The sequence below is a fragment of the Rhinolophus sinicus genome, linkage group LG11 (assembly GCF_036562045.2).
Source record: "Rhinolophus sinicus isolate RSC01 linkage group LG11, ASM3656204v1, whole genome shotgun sequence".
Lineage (NCBI taxonomy): Eukaryota > Metazoa > Chordata > Mammalia > Chiroptera > Rhinolophidae > Rhinolophus > Rhinolophus sinicus.
The window spans coordinates 46,934,304-46,959,843 of NC_133760.1; the positions used below are offsets into that span (position 1 = coordinate 46,934,304).

The following is a 25,540-nucleotide window of genomic DNA, read 5'->3' on the forward strand; positions in this document are numbered from 1 at the left end:
TTACTTATTAACGAACATAAATTTTAACCATTTTAGAATACTAAGTAAATACTAAACGATCTAACAAACAAACTCCAAGGACAAAAAACAATCCATCTACTCTTTTAGGTCCTGTTCAATTCAACTTGGCAAACATTTACTGGGATCAATTACATGCCAAGTACTGTGTTAGTCCGAGCAAGTATGAGATGAATAGGAACAGAGAATCAATAGAATGATACATAACTCTACGCAAAGGCAATGGTTTTCTTCTGTTGTTTTGTTGGTTTGTTTGTTTTGTTTTCTGCTAACGAAAGTCTTCTAGATCCCAGGAATATATAAGAAAACCACTGCCTTATTTATGTTCACTTAATAAGTAAGGCAATGGTTTTCTTCTCTCTGAGAAGATGTAAGGATGATAATATCTGGGTGGCTATGGTTTTGCCTTGCTTCACTTGACTAAGGATATACATACAGCCATATTCTCTTCTCCACCTTCAAAATTCTTCTCAGCCTTAAAATTCTATCTCAAAAAAATACCTTCTTTTATAAAGTCCCTTCCAATCCCCAGTTAAATTCCTTCCTCTGGATTCCCACATCAGGAAGCTTACCCCTCAATTATTTCTGCTGTCTTTTCATTTTATTAGTTTCCTGTATCTCCCACTATCTTATAAGCTTCTAAAAGCAGCATTACCCAATATGGCAGCCGTTAGCTACATGTGACTAATGAAATTAAATTACAATTAAGTAAAATTTGGACACTCAGTCCTGCAGTCACACTGGCCACACTCCAAGTGCTCAGCAGCCACATGTGACCAGTGGTTTCTGTATTGTTCAGCACTGTAGTCTAGGACATGTCCATTGTCACAGAAAGTCTACCGGAAGTCCTGTGCTAGAGGACTAACATACCTCTGTCCCCGCCACGCCCTGCACAGACACACAGGGCCCGCCTTACGACTGAAGTCAACAAAACGGAAGTCAGGACCTATCAGCAGCTCATCCAAACTGGGGGAATGAGGGTAAAAGGAGGGATGTACGTCTTCTCTCTACACTGTGACCACGCCAGCCAGGGTTAACTCAGAGGAGGTGAGAAGGCTCTTCCTTCTCAATATCTGACACAGACAGAAACCAGTGTGGTCGCCCCTTCACACTACCATGAATAGTGTCGCAAAGTGTTGAACATTATTCTGGAATCTTAGACAAAAGTAAAGTTAAAACAAAATCCATGTTGCCCACTTGATAAGGGTTTATAAGAGGATATGGGTTTATCAGTTTAACAAAGTGACTGCTGCAGTTAACAAGGTAGTGTTTGTCATTTGTCTTCAAGACGCACAAGTACCCAGCATGAGAATTGATATTCAATCACTGTGTCAGGGGAAAAGCAACCATTAAACAATTAAAGATACTCAAATGGGAAATCACATAACTATGCTTTGAATCTTAAAGCTGTTAAAAGACAAATAATTTAAAATTTCAGAAAAAAATAAGACCCAAACTCTATAAGCTTTGAAATGTAAAGGGAAAAAAAAAAAAAAAAAAAAAAAGAAATGTAAAGGGGCATATTGTATGTGAATTACAGATAGAAAGTACTCTTGAAAACAATCAAAATCAAGGAGACATTCATTAGTATTTTATGATGTCTGGCATCTGGCAAGTAAAAACAAAAAACAATTAAAGCAAAATTTTCTAGACTAAAGAAAATCTAGAATAATGTTTTCTTTGCTTGTATTTTATTTGGACTTTTCCTAAAAACTTTAATCACTGTAAATAAACAGCTCATTTAGGAAAAGGTGACTGAGTATTTATTGTATTATCCATTCTTAATTAATAGCCTTCAAATATACACTTAGGAAGGAAAAATAATCTCCTAAGGGAATCCTGGAAGAATAAATTTTATAAAACTTTGATGATTTCTCATGAATTAAAAACTACTTAGCAGCAATTTAAACAAACAAACATTTGTAAGTAGATAGTTAAAGACAGCAACACTCACAGCCTATTGTAAAGCAAACCTCTGCCCTCCAAATTACTAACTACAGATTGAGTCAATTCTGAAAAATTCTGAAAGCTCTCCCTAAGGGGTATTAGAAGAGCAAATGAGAGAATAGGTGTATGAATATTTAGAGGTAAAAAAGACCTAACACTAAGTATTAAGCAAGTGGCAAGACAAAACAGACAGAAATCAGATGGTTCTCTCTACATTCTGCAAATCAGGGACAAAGACAGTTCTATTTATCCACTCAAATTCATAATAAATTAAAAATATCTCTTTTAGGTAGTATTTTTAGAAAATACGCCAGGAAGCACATTTTATGGAGAGAAATCACTAAAAGTGGAGCGCCAAAGACTTTCAAATCCTGACTTAAAAAGACAGAGAAGGTGAGCCTTAAGGTCAACAGCAAACGAACACTACAAAGGGGCTTCCTTTAGCTTTAAAGAAAGGCTAACAAATATATACCGGGGGTGCCAAAAAAATGTATACAAGTGGACACTTTGGTCAACGTTGCTCAAGCAATGGCTCGCCGTAATCAGAAGTGTCTGTGCCTGACCACTGTGCTGTACACCTGAAGCTGAAGCTGAATAATAATGAATGTCAACTATAATTTAATATACATATATATATATATAAAGTCACAGGATGTGGAGTACAGCATAAGGAATAGAGTCAGTGGAACCGTAACAGCTACATACGATGTCAGGGGGTAGTAGATTGGGGGATGGGGGTTATCACTTTGTGATGAGTATAAATAAGTGTCCAATTATTACATTGTTTTATACACTTGAAACTAAAAAAAGAAAAACAACAAAGAAATGTCTGGACACTGGTGGGAACCACTCTGAGCACCTCTTGTAATTGCAGAAGTCAAATGTGACCTGTATTCATCTTTTGTTATCAGTATATGTTGAGTATTACAATTTTAATCGTTTTCCTTTCTCAAAATGTGTATACATGTTTTTGGCACCCTCTGTATTTCACATTTTAAAGTATGATACATTCCCTCCTGCCATGGACTCATGAAGGGAATGCTGACCACCAAGAAGAGGTAAAGGTATGGTGGGAGGCAGTGAGCTGGGCACGTGCCTCCCCCTCCCTGAGTGAGCCCATCCCAGTGGATTAGAGTAATACTCTCCATTCCTACTCTAAAGATACGGAGACAAAGAGCAATTATAACAACGGAAATGCTTTACAACTGGTGAAACCCTACATTTCGTGGTATGCATAAATCCCAATGTGATCCATACCTTCTTACATCAGTTTATTTTAACGGTCTACCATTGTGCTTATATAAGGAAATCCTAATGATTTAAGAAATTCAAGACAGTTTAAGTCACATTCAAGCTGTATTCAAAGAAAATATAATTGTGAAGACTGGTTAGTAACATTGAAAAATATTTAGAAAGGGACATTAACAACTGGCTAAACAAGCCACAAAGAAAAAACTTCGTATTACATCATTTCCTTCTTTCTGATAAACGATTCTAATTTCAGTCTGTCAGCTTGTTTAGCAAACACATGTAATTCACAGCTCTCACAATGTTCCCTTGAGAAAAGTTGAAGTCACAGACATTAGGCATTCATGAAATGATAAATGTGAAATAAACAGTAAACTTCTCACACTTAGGAAAAAAATAACTTTATAATTGCAATTACTTCAACATATATGACATACCAGTTTAATTCAACTAAGCCAATATGAAGTACTTTATATCAAGCATTGAAAAACCTTTATAATGATCTGCAAAGTCAAATCTCAGTAGACAAATTATAGGTTTGTCACATATCTCTATTATCAGCTTGTGAAGAAATTTACTTTTTCTGCCAAGTAACATTTTCTTGTTGCCACAGTTTGGTGGCAGAATATATCAATGAATTTTTTAAGTTTTAACTTCAGATATAGGTCTTAAGAAGAAAATGTGCTATCACATTTTTTGATCCTTTTGAAGAATAAATTAAAACAATATAATATCCGCATGTTAAAAACATACAAAATATTACACAATCAAAATTGCCCGTTTAATTACTGATGTGCATCTGTGCTGATTAATCATCAAACCTGGGGTGGTCATGGGGACACATGACACAGTGATGTATATACGGACACTTATTCTATTAGGACCTGGGGACACATAGATGTAGGTAAATAGGAAAATATCACATTATATTTGTATAGCGCTTTTGCCAGAGCACTCACCCGTCCAAAGGAATTCTGATGGGTTTTCTCAAGTAACATAACCTTGGTTAGAATTAATGGATATTGTGAGGCTCCTGAGAAACGGAGTCTTTACCAAGCAGACATGCAAACTGAAGTCTAAGTGACAGTTCTTAGTCACCTCTCACTAAGGTGTGTCTGCAGTTTCGGGATTCACAGCCCTGGGCTGGGAAGGCAGAGGCTGCTCTCACCTGGCAACCTGGCCTAGGACACAGCTTTACCTCTGGGAAGGACATTCCTCATCGGAAGATGCTATTGCTACATGGGTTAAATTAATCCCTCAGAGCAACGGGAGAATCCAGCGCACCCGACAGCGTCTTACCTTATCGGCCTGCCGCATGTAGCAGTAGAGAACGCCTCTCATACATTTGACCGCCGAGTGTTCCAGCTCATGGGTTCTTCCCTTGTCATCATCAATGCGCCTGGGGGAGACAGATAAGTCATGAGAGAAATTGGAAATGGCTGTGAAAAGGAAGCAGAGCTTTTGATAATGAAGTATTTAACTATCTGGCTAATCCTACATTCTGGCGACATCTACTAATTCTGGAACAGAGAAGCTCCATCTTCCTAGTAGATGTAAAAATGCTACAATTTAAAAAAAACAACCCTATGATGAAAACTTGTGCAGATTTCTCCTTCTTTCAAGGAAGAAAGCCAATTGCTTTAAAAATAGCATCCAATATTTTCTACATTGACTTGGCTGAAATTTTAAGGAACATTTCTCTGGTGGAACAATCTACCAAAAGCTTTTTTAATCTCACTGTCACAGAGTAGAGACAATTTTTTAATATTGATCCCTTCAGGGAAACACAGATTAGGGTAGGCACAACACTTCTTTGCTCTGCCACGTGTTTCCTAATGCCAGGGTGGGCCCTTCAGTCAGGGTGCCTTCAACTAAACACACATCCAGAGTGACACATGATGGATTTGGGCATGAAGTTCTATATGCTGAGGTCTTAGTTTAAAATCAATGAACCACAGTTTACATCACTTGCTTTCCAAAAGAAAGAACAGCTAAAATCTAACTATTAAACTAGGTTAAGATGGTCTTCTGTCCTTCAGTTCCCTTTTTATTATGGATCAGTAATCTTTGAAAGGTGGATGAGAGTTACCCACCACTGAAAAATGAAAGTAGCTTATTTATTGTCTCACTAAATCTTAACTAAAACATCTGGCGATCATCCCCACTTAACAAAAAGTATCACCCATCTCCTTGAAAAGTGTACTATAATTACCTCATCTTCCAACTGCAGACCTCACAAGCCACCGCTAAGAAGCATGATAATCATTTTAACACAGTATGAGGAATGTCAGTAAAAAGCTAAGTTTTCCTCATGAGAACATCATTTCCCCTCGCATAGTAGGCACTGCAGTAAAACCAGCATGATTTCACTCTGCTCTATTTTTACCCCGATGTCAGACACAAGGGTTTTAATGGAGGCAAATTATAGCATGGATAACAGGGGACCAGACATTGATACATGGAGGAAGCAGCACAGTGGGGGTATAATAAGCTCAATGAAATGTTCTGTGTATAATTCCTACCTCATCTAAATAGTAATAATTCAGAAAAGAAATCAAGTTTTTCTAAAATTGTCTTTAAAATAAGTCTCTGTCCCTAATTTAAACAAGCATTAAACCAAGACTAATATATTCTAGAATAATGCAGCCACAATAAGGAATTTTTGTATTGTAATGAAGTTCTCCTGTTTCTCCTCCTTCTGCAAATAAAATAGTAACCATAACATTTCTCTTCTGTCTGAGGAAGTAAAGGAGCAGTTGCATTTGAGTAAAAACATTTAGGCATCAGGATATATTTCTGACCTTTCCTAAAATGTAAAGTGAGCCCAGTGATCCAAAATCATTCTTCTATTTTCTACTAGGAACTGGCAATTCTGCTTTTTTTAGCAAGCTCTATGGATGCAAATACAAGTTTTAATACGGTCTGCAGGGGAGTGGGGTGATAGGAATAAAATAAAATAAAAATTAAGGGAGTATAAAAAAATAAGATGGGTGTTTTTTTCCCTTATGTAATAATAAATCTGGAGGTACAAAGTCCTAGGGAGAATTTGAAGTCTCTTTGCTGGGCAAACTATGTACTAATTCCCTGTAAAATTTATCTTCTTAGTAGTTAAAGTAGATTTTTTTGTGTTACTCACTAGCAAGGGAACTATCTCCCATTTGGAGAAATGTGAAGGTATTCATCACAGAATTATTATGAAGCCTTCATACTTTCACAATGTTAAGTTGTGATGATTTGTTTTAGAGAAGCTCCATGTTGTAAAATTAATAGAACTTTGGTCTAATTCTACTTGTAACTGCCAATGAAGTCATATAGATTACATTAGGAAGAATTCCTCAACAATTAACCTGTCGGGGCAGCCAGATGGTTCAGTTGGGTAGAGCGTGAGCTCTGAACAACAGGGCTGCCAATTCGATTCCCACATGGGCCAGTGAGCTGTGCCCTTCACAACTAGTTTGAAGACAACGAGCTGCTGCTGAGCTTCCGGAGGGGTGGCCAGATGGCTCAGTTGGTAAGAGTGCAAGCTCTCAACAACAAGGTTTGCAGGTTCAATTCCCACATTGGATGGTGGGCTGCACCCCCTTCAACTAAAGATTGAAAATGGCAACTGGACTTGGAGCTGAGCTGTGCCCTCCACAACTAGATTGAAGGACAATTACTTAGAGCTGATGGGTCCTGGAGAAACACACTATCCCCCAATATTCTTCAATAAAATTGATTAAAAAAAAATAAAAATCAAGTAAAACCTTAAAAAAAATTTTTTTTTAATTAACCTGTCAATATTTTCTCTTCAGGAATTTATATCTATTTTATTTGGTAATGAATACATAATATAAAGTTATTAATTTTTAAAAATTATGAATAATTTGATTTTTCTGATTGCATTAGTTTTCAATAAGTCTTGTCAACAATCTCATGAAACCTTGAAACTTGTTTGAATTTGTGTGTGTATGTGTGTGTACTGAGGACTTAAAAAGATTATTTTATGCACATTTATAATTCATACCCATTTAGGAGTATAATTTGGTATTATTTTTAATTAGATATAGTCAATATTTTGTTAGAAATGATGAAGTAATTTATTTGCAGAAATACACTTTGAAATAATTTAATTTTCTTAAATTTATTATAGTTCACTCTATATTCTTGTTTTATAAGAGGGCAGAAAAGCTTACTAATGTTTGATTTTTTTAAATGTCGTCTACTCGTATATATCAAATTGTAGTTTCGAATGTGCCATCATTTTTAATTATGATTACATTACACTAACTATATAATTAATATAATTAAACATAACATATTTTCATTTTATTGTTCTTATAATCACATAATTATATTATTTTATTTTATAAATAATTACATACTTTTGGTTGACATGGCTCATGTTACAACTCCTTCTGAACCTACTCAATATAACAAAAATCTGCTAAAAGGAAGTTGAATCTATACTCTATGGCATATTAAAAAGTATCAAGTAGGGTTTTTGCACTGTTTGTTTTTAATATAACGTCTAGAAAAAAACATGACTTTAAAATAGGGTTTAAATACGGAACATCATTTTCTTTACTTTTTACATTTGAGAAGAGTAGTGATTTTTAAGAGTCTCACTTTGAAAGAGTACCTTTCAGGTGGGTTAAATGTATATGTACTGGAGAAATGGAAACTCGAGGCAAATGTTGACAAGACACCTTGAGCACTGGCCAAGGGAGAAAGGATGTCTTCCTGCAAGAACTCCTCCTGTTCCCTCCCAGTGTCATATTTACCTCTCACTTAGGCGTTGAATAAAATAGACGGCCCTAGTTAGTGCTAGTAAACAATGAAGTCACATGGCTATTTCTACCATATAATATTCTGACTTTATTTTCCTTGAAGTTTGCCCGTGGGGAAATAATGCACCAATGATAAGGTTCAAGGGTTAAAGTGATGTATCTACTGTGTTTCTCCAAAAATAAGACCTAGCCGGACCATCAGCTCTAATGCATCTTTTGGAGCAAAAATTAATATAAGACCCGGTCTTATTTTACTATAAGACTGGGTCTTTATAATATAATAAATATAATATAATATAATATAATATAATATAATATAATATAATATAATATAATAAATATAATATAATATAATGTAATATAAGGCCTGGTCTTATTTTACTATAAGACCCAGTCTCATATGATATAATACAATACCTGGTCTTATTTTACTATAAGACCCAATATAATACAATATAATGTAATATAATATAATACCGGGTCTTATATTAATTTTTGCTCCAAAAGATGCATTAGAGCTGATGGTCTGGCTAGGTCTTATTTTCGGGGAAACACGGTACCAGATGTGTCAAGCCTTTTGGGAGAAAGGCTGTACTCTTGCATTTTTTTTAAGCCACTTTCCTCCAACATTTCCTTTAGAAAAGTTTCAAATGTACAGAAAAGCTAAAAGGATACTACAATGCATAAACCTTTTACTCTTCACCCGGGTTCACCAATTGCTAAAATCAGCTTACATTCTCTACCTATAATTTATTTTCTGAACTATTTGAAAGTAAACTACAAACATCATCACCCCTACACATTGGAAAAGTATCTCCTAAAAACAAGAACAGTCTCCTATATAACCATTATATCATTATCACACCCAAGGAATTTAATATCGATACTATATCATCTAACATATACTCTATGCCAAATGTATCCAATGAACCCCCAAATATACTTTACAGTGTTTTTCGAGTCCAATCAAAAATCATGCATTGTATCTGGTTGTCATATTTCTTTAGTCTTTCTTAATGTAGCCATTTTCATACCTATTTTCTGATTCTCTATGACAGCTGCATTCTTTAAGAGTCCAGGCAAGTTGAATTACAGAGGCACAATCTGGCTTTGTCTGATTGTTTAGTCACAGGTAGATCCATGTAAACATTTTGGTAAGAAGTCACTATGGGTGATGTGCCCTTACAGCTGTGTCACATCAGGACGTGCCCAGCATCCGTCTGCCCCACTACTTGTGTGACCACTGGCTAAGGTGCTATTGGTGCTCTCTGTGCTCCCAAGACCAGTGGCAGCCTGACCTTTGATGAAGCTGTGCTGCACCTCCACAGACTATGCAAAGAAACGCTTGCAGTGACATTAGCAAACAGGGCGCCACGGTGGCTGCTTCAGATGCTCTCCGTCTTTGATCTTCCTGTACAAACGCAGCCCATCGATGGCACACAACCGAGGGACCGTTTTTATGTGAAAGACACAGTTTTCAAATCGAAGTATATGCATGTATCAACTTCCGAAAATTAATATTCAGAAACCTAATCTTAACAATGGTGAGCACACAATGTGATATATAGATGGTGTATTCCAGAATTGTACACTTGAAACCTATCTGATTTTACTAACCATCATCACCCCAATAAATTTCAATTTAAAAAATGATTAAAATGTATTCTTACTGACTATGTGGCAGGACCCACGTTGGATGCTTCCCATATACAATGAAATAAAATTAAGGAGAACATTTGTATTGTGAAAGGATTTTTTTTTTTTACTTTATAAAATAATTATTTGACTTACAACATGTGATACCCCAATGAAGTGCAGTGAGAAAAACACAAAAGGGCGTGGGGAGAATCCTGGGCCTGGTTCTCTCTTTAACTGGTTGTGTAATTCTGAACAAATCTTTTAACTAAACTCTGGGCCCCAGTTTTATCGTCTGCAAAATTCACTCACCATCAGTTCCCTCTGTGACTGACACTAACCAACTCAATGAGAACGTTCTGCCCAAAAGTAATGCTGATGTGCAAACCTAGAGATGAAAAATTTGGGTCTAAATTGTTCAAACTAGTCTCATGTCACCTGCAGGAAAACTGAGAGACCTAAAAGGAGATGTGAGCAGTCACGTGTCATACAGTGAGTCAGCAGCAGAGCCAGAAGATAGCTGAGCAGGTTGGGCGCACGACGCCCTCAGGCCTGGACTTGACCTGCCCGAGCACCCCCGCTCACCTGTAGGCCGGAGCCAGCGCCCAGGGCCTGGACTCGACCTGCCCGAGCACCCCCCGCTCACCTGTAGGCCAGAGCCAGCGCCCAGGCCGCAGCAGCGCAGTACAGGCTGTCCTGGATCTTGGCCTTCTGATCATCACCACAGGTTTTCGTGGGAAAGAGACCTGTGGTCGGACTTTGATACAGCAGCAATGTTGACTTGACTGCAATGGAAGACGAGAGAAAGAATGAATTTACAGCCATCCATTTGCCTCGCTTCCTCAGCCTCAGCCCACTTCTGACAGTTTTGTTGTTTCTAAACTTAAGCTGCATAAAACCTCTGAAGTTGTAGAAACAGCTCCATGGAAGTCACTTCAGCAAATCTCGGTAGCTGGTTATGGCTACAAAGATAACTAAAGGGCAACATAAAATATGTATCAGAATCTCGAATTACGTGAAGTTGAAAAAAAAAATCCTTATCTTAGGGGAGAAATATAAACCCAATTTTACATTACTTGCCACACTAGGGCAAGTAAATAGCATGTGAAGCAAACCACCAAAAAATTAATAGGCATTTCTGATGTAGGGTCTGAGGAAGAGAGAAGCCCCATGTATGCAGATCTCAGAGTTGTCCACTCACGTTAGGAAACAAAACTTGCCAGACTGACCATATTCCCTCACCCCCCATCGTCATATATATTTATCAGGGATCTGATATCAGTAACGGTAACCTGAGATTACCCTTTGTATCTCGGTGAATTAGAAATGGATGTAAAAGGGTCAGGTCTACCTAGGGACCATGTATAAATTAAATAAAAGAGCAAGGGATCCTTCTACCAAATCTTGTATGTGTAAGCACTAATCGAGAAACAGCCTCTAGTTCTCGAATCCAGGAATGTTCAGGAAGGCTAAAAGGACACACAGGCATTGGTGACAGCCTTCAAATTATTCAAGGGACACATATGACTAGTTAGGTTCCTTTTCCAGTTCTGGTATCAATATGCAGTCAGAATGCGTGGCTGCCTAAGCACTGAAACCAGTACGACATCCAAACGAGAGAGCACCGTCCCCACACTGCACGTGACAGACCTCAGGCACAGCAAACCCCAACCACAAGCGCCAGGTCTTCCCCCAGTTTGCTTACCAATTCTGTAATAATGATCCAGCTTTTCCCACAGAGTTTCATTATTAGGTCTTGGAAGATTAATGCTTTTAAGAGGTTCATAAACTGAGCCTAAAAAGAAGGAAAACTCATTAAATTCAGTCATTTTCACCCAGACAAACCAAGAAAACTTCTAAACAAATGAAGAAGCACTACTTAGTAATTAGTTTTCAGCTTTTATATGTGAACTGCTGTATTTCACTACTGTTCAAATTTTTGGTGGGGGAAGGAGAGTGAAGAAAGCACCGTTCTGACAAGTACAGAAGGGTTTTGATGTTATGGGACACCCTCACCCTCACCCCTGCAGTCATTCCATCTAACTCATGTATATTCTGGTCCTAACAACGCAAACATCACTAATACTCAGCTGCTAGTCACTAGCTCAATAATCTCAGCTCCCCTTGAGACACATCTCCTAACATGTACTGAAATCCAAACATTATCCTTTATGTTCTTGCTTCACCATGCAGTTTGCTGCCAAACGATTATATCCCCCAAAACCTCAAGGAAGAAGGTAACACGATGTTCCAAAGTCATCCCCTCCAAGAGTCGTCAGATCGTTTTCATACTGAAATTCCGAAGCATCCACCTTCTCCTAGGTAGGCAACACTCCTGCCTTATTCTCTGGACTTGAAGCAGAAACCATTTCTACTTCTCAGCCAGCAAAGCTACGTCAGTCTCAGCACAGCACACTGCTCAAAAGCTACAGAATACACAACAATCGAGGTAACTTGCCACAAAATGGATACAGAAAATTGTTTACTTGACTTTCTCACCTGTTGAGTGGAAGGAAGACAACTCAACCTTCAGCCATCAGACTAAGTACTGTCTCTCATTCTTGTTAAAATCACTCAGAAATCATAAACTCAAGGTCATAATTAATCCACCTCTGGATTTAGGGAATGCATGTCACACAGTCTGACCACACAGCACAAGAATGAACCCACAATTTACGGGGGGAGGGGGCGAGGATCGTATTGGCATGCATTAAGAATCTGTTATTTTAGAGAAATTAAAGCATCTATGTTCAGAAAATTGCTATGGCCACTATGCTATTTAAAGGAATCCCTTTATATTCAGGCAGATAGTCAGCATTATGAAGTAAGGAAAGGATCTATACACTTAAGCAATGGGCCCATTATCTTCGTCGGAGAGAGATGAAGGGTGGATAAATAGTAATAGGAAACACCCCGCACTGAGTGAAGAGATTTTCTACAAGAGTCTTCACAATGACACCAGAATGAATGGCCCCATACTGAAGAACGGGGAGCATCTCTCATTCTTGTTTTACAAAAATGGGATCATGAAATATGCCCATCCTTGCACCCCACTCCTCTCACTTAACAGCACACATGGAAATCACCAAAGGCAATGGTTCTGTCTAATGGCTGCTACTGTACATCTTCCGGGGTGTGGATACGATACGACTTGGTCAACTATTTCCCTATCAGTGGGTATCTAATTTGTTTCCTATTTTTGCTGTCGTAAACAATACAGCAATACATGCTTATACATGGATATAGGCAGAAGTGCGCTAGAGCCAGCCAGTACCAGCAGGGAGAACCAACTGTCAGATTTTCAGGGATTTGGGGAGCTATTTACGAAACACAGTCATAAGTAAAAATGAAATTATATAAACTTAGAACCAATTATTAAAAATAAAGGTAGTAAATATTCAAAACTCAATACTTTCTCACTTATTTTACTACATTTCACTATTCCATATGCTCTTGAGTTTATACCTATGTCTGTACATTGGAAACACCGTATCCCAGCCCACATGTTACATCACATCTCTTTCCAACTCTGCATTGAGTGATGTCACGTGGAATTGAGTAGTTGCAACCAGAACCGTATGGTCTTCAAAGTCTAAAATATCTACTATCTGGCCCTTTATAGAAAAAGTTTGCCCCTCTTCTCTGAATTCCCAGTAGTATTGAATTAAACGAAAAATGTACTTTTTACAAAATAAGGGCAAATTGTGTCTTTAAAAAAAGACTGAAAAATTTCACATCCTACCAGCAAGTGTCCCATTCTTTTAGAAGTTCCTCCACTCTGATAGGAGTAAAGCATAGCTCACTTTTACTTAACTTCCATCTCCCTTATGATCGGTGAGGTTGAGAATATTTTCCAGCTGGCCACGTGCATTTGCTCTTCTAAAACGGCCTACACTGCCCTTTGCCATCCCTTCAGTAGAGTTTATGTCAATTTCTAAGAAGAGCTCTTTGCACGTTTTGTATTTTATTTAACACTCCCATTTCAAATATTGTCCCCTGAGCTTTCATTAATATACCAATGTCACAATATGAAAAATTTTAATAATCGGATATGTCTATCTTTTCTCACTAAGTTCTAGTTTTCCTTTCTGTTTAAAAAGATTTTGACAACCCCTATGTTACATATATAGCCACCTCAATTTCCTACTAAGTTTTTTATTAGGTTAAAAAAAAAAATCCGATTTTGGTATTTGACCCCCTAGGAATTTGTTTCTGAAATTACTTTCAAAGTCAGTAGTTAATTCCATACTTTTTAAAAATATCAAATTGGTCGTTTTTTTTTTTTTAGGTTATAGAATATTGAATAGAAATATGCATTTATCCTAAATTATAAGCAGAGAACATCCCAAATTATGGGATTAAAATAGACATTTCCTCCTGAGACAATTACAACTTAATTTTCAAAAGCTATATTAAAACTTAGTACCTAATAATGTAGCATTTGGTCTACATATGTTTTCTCAGATATAACAATTTTATGCAAGATTTCAACCCTATCATTGACATACAATGTTTACAAACAGCTAAACAAAAGTCAGCTTTATGCGTGGTTGCATTAAGGTCTCTAAAAATCTCCATTGCCTGGGGCAACACATATTGATTTGTAAAAAAGTATTTTATGTAGCACTCAATACTGGAAACTGACACAAAGTTGAAACAAAGTAAACAACATACTTTCATTTTTCTATGGGTCTTGGGTTCTGGCAGAAAAATACACAGAATCTGTGAAAGTAAAATCTTACCCCAAGGAAAGAATCAATGGTATCTCCAATCTGCATTTTATAAATGATTTGTTAACATTGGGAATTGAGCAAGTTGAAGTTCACCAGTTCTAACGATTGCAAACTTAGCATCTTCTCCTGCCTTAGCTAATGGTGAGCAGCTGGTCTTATAGATACAGGACAAGGTCAGAGTTATGATTTTTCAGTCAGGAACCAGTCTATGAAAGCTTAAGGAGTACAGCTTTGAGACTGTGAAGCGCAGAGACTAATACACTAATAAGGAGGTATGGACAAAGAAGCCGTGAATAAGCAAAATTCCTGAGCTAACATGTTCCACAACAAGGTAACGAGACCTAAAAAGAACTTGTGTTGCAGAGGGTCAAACAGCAACACAATTTCAGGAGGTGTGTAGATTCCTTATAGGCACTCACAATTGCACGCAGAGAAGTTGAGAAGGGCAGGAAGGGTGCAGACCAGGTAGGCATGGGAAAGCAAAAAGATAGCCTTGTATATGAACATACAAAATATATACAGGTCACATGTGCGGTTTATCAGTAAATTATTAAAACATTAATTTTTGAGCTGCTAAAATAGCAAGGGTTACCCGAGAACCATAATCTGTATGTTTGTCCTACGTATCATCTATATATAATACATTTTCAAGCAACTTTGAAATTTATATTGCATCATTAACTTCAGATGACAATTTCTTCATCTTACAGTTCCCTTTTACTCCTCCACTGATTGAAAAAGAGAAGGATGCTAGAAGGGACAAGTTATTCCCACACCTTCTCAACCTCGTATCCCTAATGCTGGTACCAGGAGGTCTCAGCAAGTATGTACTGAATGAAACTTTATCTCTCAGGCCACCACATCTCCTGCTACTGCCCCATCCGTATCATCTGATTCAATGATCAAGTCCCACTTCATCAGGTTTCCATGATGAGACAGTTGAAAAACTTATCTTACTAACTTGAGAATAGAGACATGCTAACTTTTATAGTTAAAAGATGTGAATAGACTGTACGTGACTCAGCACATTAAGCATCTTCAAGATCACCAATATCTCCTTGCAAAACAAAGAAACAAAACTGACACCATGATTTTCTTTACTGTTCATTTCATCCATGCACAGAAATTTAAAACACTAAGGAATAAATGTTCTTCCAGGAAGGAAACGAATACATTATGACATTCAATGAAATACCTTGAAACTGTTAAAGGAATGAGGTAGATCTACTTGGAATATCATGAAAGACCCACAGTATATAGTGTGAAGCAGCACTGTCATAGAACAAGGCATCCAGTATATGACCACGTGTTGCAAAGTAGTCAAAATAACTTGACGTGTGTGATTTTACAAATGTATATGCATATGTAGATAAACTAAGTACTTGAAAAAGCCTAAAAGGAGACACACCAAACTTAAAAATGACTACCACCAGGGAGAGGACAGTGACGTTTACTCTGCACAGCTCTGATCGTTTATTACATAAGAATGTATTCATTTATTACTTGTATAATTTTTTTAGATGAGAAAGGGACGTTTTGAACGCCTACTCCTATGCATTGCACAAGCCCCATTTCACCATCCTGACAAAGCTATGAGGCTGGCATTAAAGTGAGACACAAGGAAGTTACTACGTCGCAGCATGAAATCAGGCCCAGTGCTCTGGGAGGACGAACGGTGCGTGTGCTCTGTACCCCGCACCATGAAATGTCATAAAAATGCTTGGCTGAGAAGAGGGAAGAGCCCTTAATCTCTGCCAACAGACTGCTCCAGAATTGTATGTGTATGTGCATGCATATACAGAGGGTGCCCCAAAAACGTATACACATTTAAGAAAGGAAAACTGTATTAAAATTGCAATACTCAATATATACCGATAACAAAAGATGAATACAAGTCACGTGTGACTTCTGCAATGACAAGATTGGCTCAAAGTGGTTCCCATCAGCATCCAGACACTTCTGATTACAGCGAACTACTGCTTGAGCAACGCTGACCAAAGTGTCCACTTGTGTACACTTTTTTTGGCACCCCTGGTGTATATACACATGTATACTTTCCCATACTTAGCCTCAATTTATTATCACAGTTCATCCGAACCCTCAACTTTTTACGTCTGTATGTTTCTCCATGGCAAGTTGGGTAAGAAACATATTTTAAATGTAAAATATGAAATGGCAAATATGAAATAACACAACTTTATAAAAATGAAGTAAAATTTGCCTATTCGACTGATCCAAATAAGATGTGAAAAGGCCACTCTACTGTTCCCATTTTATTTCTAATAAAAAGTTCTTCTAGTGACCTTTATAGAAAGAGGACAGCCTATAAAATCTGTTTAAGGATATGAAACCTGGTTGCTGCTTCACATGTTGACCTTATGAACACCAATCACTCAATTAGCGATTTCATTTTCCTTCCTTACTTACAGTCTGCTAGAGTGTCTGGTCATTAACGTACATGAATTTGCACAAATTCTGTCAGGGTAGAGCTGTATTTGAACAATTTTAATCTTCCTAAAAAGTTTTTGGAAGTCCTTGTTATGAAAAAAAAAAATACATTCAGAAGTGACACAAGTTCTTACATTTTCTCAACAGTGATTGTTTCTTTCACTGTCGCAACCCCAACGCCAGCAGGGTCTGGCACACAGCGAGCACTGAATAAATATTTATTGAACAAATGGAATTCATACCCTCTGATATCTAAGATTTGCCAAAAATTACTTGGAATCAGCTGCAATGAATCAGATGATTCCTCAGGGCAGCGGAAGTTAAATAACCTAAGTTATGACCAGAAAGTAATGCAACTTGGTCTATGCTATTTCATTCTTCTGTTCTGTTCTTCTATTGCTCATGAAGGAGGATCTGAATGGAATCATAAAAGGGTACGATGTTAAAATGATTTGGTCACTAGGCTCAATGTGTGCGGCCTTACAAAGGGGTTATTGATGAAGGGCAATGCTAATCGGAACACGCACGTCTTCTGAAGAGAGACCCTGAGTCGTGATGCTGTACTTACACCACAAGGGAAAGTTTTCAATTCCAAACTTCTAAGAGTTGAATGATAGAGTCTCAGTTCAATCGTAACTGAATTACATGGAGGGGGAAAAGAACTTCACTATATACTATTCCCAATCTTTACAAGAAATATTTAATTTTATTATGTCTTCTGTTATTCTAGTCATAAAAACATGACAGCAGGCATTCTGCTGTGTTATATGTTGGTTTACATAAGTCCTACAGACATAATACTTTCAAGCCATTCAGCATTTTGAAAAATGGAACTGAACCATTTCCATTCATCATTTATACTTGATGAAGCCCAGTCTGTATTTCTTTCTTGGTCAAGTTCAGCAACGCATTTAACATGAATGTTACTACTACTAATTAAATATTGCCCTGATGACACTTTGTACAGCTGGCAAGAATAAAGTCTTGAATGTTAATCAAAAAAACTCACAATAAATTATGAATTAGTAAAGTAAGCTGACCGTGGGAATAAAAATATTCACAACCAGAATAAAACTAGACACACTTCTGAAAGACTGCATAGCCTTTGTGGATAATGAATGTGAGTTAATTTTCTTGTCATCAAAATGCAGTGAAGTGTGGATCACTGGCCAAGTAAAAGAGGACAGAGGTGGCATTGTCACTTCCTGCTCTCCACCCTCACACTTCGGTGACTTGCTCCAAGGCTGTCCGGAGGTTCAATGGCGATCAACAGCCTTCCGTCAAGACCCACCTACAATAAAATCATTAACTGACCAATCTTGTATGGAATCCACGTCATATTTTACAAGCCCACTTTCACTGTTTATTGAATACAGTTAAACCCGAGATTCAATCAAGTACAAGCTCTCCCTGCTCTCCCCTGCCTACCCTCTGCCCCTGGCGTGGGAAGACATTCCTGGACAGGGAGAATGTCATCAGTCCTGAGGGGCTGTGTACAGAACAGGGCTTTGAAAACACATAGACCTGGGCGACAATCACAGTGACAGCCCTTCACAACCATCAGGGCTTGGGCCCTCTCTGGGCTAAGTATTCTCATCTGCAAAGCGGGGAAATTACATAACCTCACAGGGTTGTTGTAAGACTTACATGAAATATTTTAAGGAAAGCAACTAGCACCGTGGATGTTAAAACCTAACGTCTGCCCTTGCCAACCCTTCAACTTTGAGTCTCCTCCAGGTTCAAGGATCTGAGTTTTCATAGGACCAGCATAGGGCTGGTCACAGAATAAGAAATCAAGGGATTCTTAATTAATTGACTCTGTCAGGTTAATCTCAGAATCCTCCTGATCAAGCCAAGGATGGACACCCCGCATAGTGATTTTAAATCAGCAATTTAAATAATCAGGCATTTTCAAGAAACAAAGAAATTGAGTGGAATTTGAGCTGTAAATGTGATGCTGAAGTATCATCTGGTTGCACTACGTGGTTTAGCGCCCGTCTGTGCAGGAGCCACAGGAAACCGAGACCGCCATTTTTCTGACCACGCCAGGGGACGGAGCATTACTTCAGGTGGAAGAGGGAGAAAAGCTCCACTAAGATACTACCTACTGTGTGCTACATACGTAAGAGTGATGCTAACAGATCTTCAATAAAATTTTACAACCAAAACAAATGATTTCTGAAGCGTGACTATTCAGAGCTAAACTGAATTTCACTAACGAGTCACTAACAATCTCCAAGTCTAAACAGGGCCAACCATCAGGCATCCCAGAAAATCATTCTGTCTCTGGAAAGACAAAGCAAACTCAGGATCCTTGGGAGCAGGATCAACTCTTTCATAAAGAGGCATATGATGAGTGTTAGGCTGCCACACCCACACCATTGCAAATAGACTAAAATGTAAATTAATCTACTTTCTAATACACACATTTAAATTGTAGAACTGGAATACTCTAATAGGCGTGCTTTAAATTCTAAGTATATTCATCAAGCCACACACTATTCAAAAAATCTAGTTTGGCTTCAAATGTTTCATGTCTATCTAAGTGTAACTTTACCATATTTTTTATGGACTATTAGTTTTTTATTTAATACAAAACTGGAAGAATGGAACTCTGGGTGAACACTAAGACTATTAAAATTTTGCTGTACTTTAATTTGCATTATAATTTAGTTATAAGGATTTTATTGCAGCAAAAAATTGAAATGAAAACTGGAGTCATGACGATTGGATGTTAGGTATTCAGCTTATACTAGGGCGAATAAAACTAAACTACTACTGTAACATGAAACCATAATGGAAACCAGCCTTGAACTGGCTAGCTTATTTTGTAGTTAATTTGAAGACTGCTTGCTGTTTTCTTTCCTTTTCAAATAAAAGTATATTCTATTACTTGAAGCACCTACCCTCATTTTGTGCTCATTCTATGATTGTTGAATCTTGTCTTACAAGTATGGAAAAAGAGACTTCTACAGCCAGTGTCTACTGGCATCATTCCCCTTTAAATGATAAGCTACATGAGACATGAAGGAGGCCAAATCCCCGCCTTCCCCCCCCCCCCCAACTCCCAATCAGGGGCCTACACAAAGATCTTCAAGCAATCAGCACTTCAGTTACTCAAAGAAATACTCGTGGAAAATAAATTGGACTAGGGGGAATAAAAGCTTAACTTCTAGTGCTGACCAATTATGCCTCTCATTTCCATTCAATTGGCTGGCAACTCCCCAAAACTGGAGGCAGTCATTACATCCTGAAGCAGAGCTGCCTACTGAAATGGAGACTATGCAATGCTCTGGACATAGAAAGAGATACAAATATAATTATTGAAATCATACGTGGTAAAGAGAGTCAAAGGAAATGTGAATGACACCCAGTCATTTCCAATCACACCTGTTGGAAAATGTAACTTATGTTATTAATCTACAGCAGTGGCCTCAAAATGGAAGCCTTGAATCGGCAACCCAAATGCACGGGCTCAGCTGAGTAAAAGGATTTGGTGCAGGTGAATGCAGGCCGGAAGTCACAGCCTAGCACAGACCTGCAAACTGGTAGAGTCAGAGAGCTCCCTTAGGGAAAGAGGGCTGCAGAAACAGCCGTGGCCACACAGGACCTGGGGGTTGTGCCTAAGGAAACCAGGAGTGCCCATACGACATATTTATCCACAGACTAAGACAAAGGCTGGGAACCTGAGGCTGCCTAACGCAGAGCCAGAGAGCGAGAGCCCACAACACAAGCCGGAGAAAAGATGAGATGTCCCGCTGCTGCTCGTCATCAGATGTGGCTCTCGACAGACTTCTCCCTCCATCCCCCAGCAGCAGGGCCCCGCGGGGAGCAGGCTAGAATCGCAGGCTCTCGGGCCCCACACAGACCTGCTGAGTCAGTATTGCATTTTAAGGAGATCCAGGACTCTAGAGAAGTAGTAACTAGCTCGTAAAAAACGAGAGAGAGGAGGGCCAGGGAGGGAAAAAGAAGGGATTGAAATCAAACAGCAGCTTTGTCAACTTAGGAAAATCCCAACTCTGCAATTCCTAGACGGTAAGACCAAGAACCAACCAAACGAGCTTACGATCAAAACTAACATCTTGTTCCCTGAGACTTGCCTCAAGACCTGAATCACTGTAACAACCAATCCAAAGCTGTCACCTCATCATCTCCGCCCAATCCCAACCGGTCCCCCATCTCATCAGATCTGCCTTAAAAATCACCCTGCCTAGGTCTCAAAATCCTAAAACTACTCTCCCCTGCCCGCCCGGATAGTCAGTGCTCAAGAGTGATAATGTTGTGAAGCAGAAAGGAACACGGACAAGCACGTGGTCTAAGCCCCTTATTTTATGGAAAAATAAGATCTGACTTCCTCTTCAGGGATCTGAGTTTTCATTCACATTCACTATTTTGGCCTCTAGGCCCCGGAGGACATTACTTAAACCTAGTACAATTTGCCAGTGTACCCAGAACACCACTCTTAATGGGAGTTGTCGATATGCAACACGCCACACTGAACATAAACTTGTAAATCCACTTTCAGCCAAAGAGAGAAAAAAGGTAAATAATAATATACTAATCTCATTATTACCAGTACATCACAAAAACTGCTGACATTATTTGAGCATTTATCAGGTGCAAAGTACTGCGTTGAGAGCTTTAGATGCATGATTTCATTTAATCCTCATAACCCTATTATGTAGGTACTGTTATTCTTCTCATGTTACAGATCAAAACAACTGAGGCTGAGTGACTTATCCAAGGCCATACTGCTAGCAAGTGAAAGAGTTAGGACTTAACAATGAAGTATGTTTGGGATAGTTTTGTTTTGAAACAAAACAAATGAGTATACAGTTATTATTTCAGGTCTTCTGTTGACAATGTCATTTCTCATATGAAAATCATGCAGATTCACAGCAATATATACTTCCAAGGTAAGATTTAAATCAGAAGTACTCCTTTAACAATTTCCCTCCCAATACTAAGCTCTTTTCCAAGCAATTCCAGTAATGATCTCTGCACTCTGCCCGTGTTAGCCGTGTAAGTGAGTTGTTTCAGCCATCATATACTCGAGGCACCTGTCCTTTACCTAGATTTCACCTCCTCTTACTTCTCTTACTTTAAGACAACTGCAAAAAAAGCTCTCTTCTATAAGTGAATCCATAATAACTCCTTGGCTCTGAGCTGAAGAGGTCTCATGTGAAAACAGAGATTTGTCTCTAGTGCATTATGTAGCGCTGTGTTTAGGACTTTCACAGAATAAATTCTGTATCATTTCTTATTCTGACAAGTTTTGAATTTACTCTAAATGGCAGACTGAAGAAGCTAATTTCTTCCCACTTCATTTAAAAGTCTATCATTTTACTCTCCTTCCATACCGTATTTCTGGATTGTAATGCCAAGTTCAAATTTCTTGGTACCTTAGGTGAAGTCTATACTGCGATAGGCAAAGCCTACAAAACAGCATTGATCTTCTCCACAGGTAAAAAAATAAAAGTGCTACTGATGACTTACATTTGGATAACAATGTAGATGAGTAATTTATGTGATTTCTTCCATTTCCCTCAGGAAAAGCAAAAAGCAGTAGGTACACCCAGACGGCTCAGGGTTTTTAAGCAAGGGGCAAAGGATATTCTTTGTCCACAGTAAAGAGGACATCAAGAGTGCCCTCACGGAGTCATAAAATCATTATTCACTGGGGTCACTATTTTGCTTCAGTTGAACTTTGAACCTTTTTGGACTTGACCAGTGGGGCAAATATATTTAGTATGCCATTGTTCAAAAATGGCTGGAAAGTAAATTCAAATTTTATTTACCACGTAAAAAGCTGAAATGATTAGACAACATGAAGTGCTGTGAAGTTCATTCTGTACCAAAACTGCACTAGTTCTTTTTAGCATAATTCACTAATTCATTCAACTTCAAGCCCCCAGCACCAAGCCCTCTGTCGGGGCGACTGATACACAGCCAGGACCGATTCGCTCTCTGCCCTGAAGAATCTCATAACCTGGAAAGGAGACGGATATATACTTATCTAATAGCAATGCAGTGACATCAGAGCTAAAAGAAGTGGATAGAAAGTGCCACGGGGACCAGTAGAGCAATTAATTGAAACCTAGGATGCAGAGGAAAGGGATTGTCAGGAAATGTGTAAAGGTGAGAGAGGTCGCTGGAGCAGAACAAAAGCTCGCAGAAGTGCACTAAGCTCCCAGAGAAAAGCGATTTAACGCAGAAGGAGCCTTGTGATGAAGGTGCAGATGCCAGAAAGAGGGTGTCCCATCCGGGAGCTGCACGCAGGTTAGCAGCCCTGGGAGAGGAGGCTGGAAAAGCATGTTTAGTCTAACGGGACGACGCTGGATGGCAGATTCTAGGTTTGCATTGTATCCTTTGGACAATGGCGAGCCACTGGGGAGGTGTAGATAAGGGTGTCACGTGATCCAAACTTCAGCACCTGTGCGCTGCAGGCACAGGAATCCTCCGTCGGTTACAGGATTCATCCTGGGGACTTGGATTAAGATAGTGACGGCAGGTATGCAGAGGGGAGGAAACAGCCCAGAAATGTTTAAAAGGTAGAATAAATAAGACTGAAGAAAGGCTTAAATTTGGTACAGGTCTGAGGTACAAATATCAATATCACCTAGTATAACATAGCAGAAGGAGTTCAATGGTAACTTCTAATCCTCAAATAGCTTTTATTCCTTTAAATGGTAATAATTAACTTTACATCCTGGTAGGATTTTTTTATCCTTGCGGTTATTGAGCAAATGATTATTATCAAAGCTACACGCCTATTGAGAATTGGGATTAACCGGGTATAACAAATTAATTGAGCTTCACTGTGTATTACCCTGAAAACAAGATAACACAACCAAACTCGAGGATCTCTGAACTGATAGAAAAAAACAGATAAAATTTCATAGAAAGACTCCACAAAGCAAAGATAATTACCCTCAGAAACACGTAAACTAAGAAAACAAGCTCTTATTTTAAATACCTCTATTTTAAAGACATTTAACAGAGAAACTTCCTTGCTTTCAGCAGACCATTCAAACGACGTTTAACACAAATAAAAGTAAAGGCCTAAAATCAGCTAGCTTCTGTGAGCTATATTGAAAAGGGGCTCAATTTGAATGGAAAAAATTCCCATCAAAGCAGAAAGAATATCAATAGAAATGATTAATACTTCTGCAATGCCTAGTATAATACCAAATAAAATTAAACAAGATTTCTCAAATAATTATTTTTAAATAAGACACATTTAAAACATGTATTTAGAAGTATGAACTGTCACCCCGCGGGGGCGTGGCTCTGTTTCCTACATGACATCAGGAACACAGCCTCGCGATGCACAGAGTATTTTCTCTAGCGCTCTGGGTTTCTTACTGTGAATTTCCAGGTGATGTTCCATAACCAAATCTACAGCACCAAACTCGTCAAAACCTAACAGTGCTGCCCACTTTGAAATCACTCAACCATAGGAAGTTCTGTTGTTCAAAACTTATTACGTATTTTGCTTAAGGAGAGAAGATATAGTAAGACCAGCTATATTAAGATAGCAAGGTCTGTGGTCAGATGAGACACACACACACACACACACACACACACGAAAGAGCTACTTGAGACATGACAAAATTTCCATCCTCGAAATATATCAGTAAGTGCTTACACAAAACATTTAAAATCAAAGATCACAGTAGGTTTAGAGGTTTGGTCCTTTGCCCTTAATTTTTGAAGAGAGATTTGCACAACTGCCATTTATTTGGTCACGCAGATGAAAATTGATGACAGACAGGAAAAAAAAAAAGATGAGATTGAAATCATCCTAAATCAGAAGCTGTTAAAAATTTAGATGTAAATTACAAAAATAAACAAACAATAAGCTGCCCTGTAAATTGAAAACTCCATGGGAAAAATAGTCCACTAACTAAAGTCACAGTAAACCAAGGTCATCTTTTTGACATACTGATAATTTATGATTATAATCAACCATCAGATACTGGCCAAGTATAAAAAGTTAATGTAACCACATAAAAAAAAAGAATTTAAAACTGTAGAATATTCTTCACTGGTTCAACTTCTGGAGGAAGAAAGAAATGTAATAAAGCATACAAGCTAATGCCCTGATATGAATACGTCTTCCAAACATCCCAGGAAGCAAACGCATGCGCGATGAGGGACTGGCGGCAGTGGCCCAGTGCGAACCAGGTACCCGTCCTGGCCAAAACACCCTCATGGCTTCAACAGTAAGACTCGGTCTCTCATCCAAACAACAGCGCCACCATTCACCTCCATGACCAGGGCCTACATAGTATTTGCAAAAATTCAGTTCTGAGCTATAAGACTTCACTCTTAAATGGCCAAAAAGAAAGGCCATGGAAATGATGCGAGGTTACTGGTAATAAACCGAGTACGACGGTAAGCTTAAAAAAATGTTTATAACAAATTAAAACTAATGATGTCTACTTTAAATGACAACAAAGAACACATGAGACATAACATATCAGAACCTATAAAAATGCCCAATTTCAATTATACGCATAAGAAGATTCTCACTGTGTTTTTTGGAAGTCGTTTAATGTACCATATCTGTTCATCTATAAAAAGCAACTTCCTCAAGAAATTTGTGAAATATGAACTAAAAGAGAAGAAAGCTATAAAATCAAGACATTAAAAATGAAGAACGATTCTTTTTTAAAGGACTAAAATGTAGTTATATCATTGTTGATAAAAAGAAACTAATAAAATCTGTAGGAAAAAACA

The 25,540-nt window shown here is 38.2% G+C and overlaps 1 protein-coding gene across 4 annotated transcripts in view; it reads right to left on the bottom strand.

Annotated features, from left to right (window-relative positions):
• The window catches only part of PHKB (phosphorylase kinase regulatory subunit beta), a 122,067-nt gene that overhangs the window by 87,158 nt on the left and 9,369 nt on the right, over window positions 1-25,540 (bottom strand). For all 4 annotated transcript variants that reach the window (XM_019731864.2, XM_019731865.2, XM_019731866.2 and 1 more), the window contains 3 exons: window positions 11,323-11,412; window positions 10,264-10,402; window positions 4,513-4,612 (listed from right to left, as the gene is read on the bottom strand). In XM_019731864.2, the coding sequence (XP_019587423.1) occupies window positions 4,513-4,612; window positions 10,264-10,402; window positions 11,323-11,412 (329 nt within the window). The remainder of the gene's footprint in view (window positions 1-4,512; window positions 4,613-10,263; window positions 10,403-11,322; window positions 11,413-25,540) is intronic.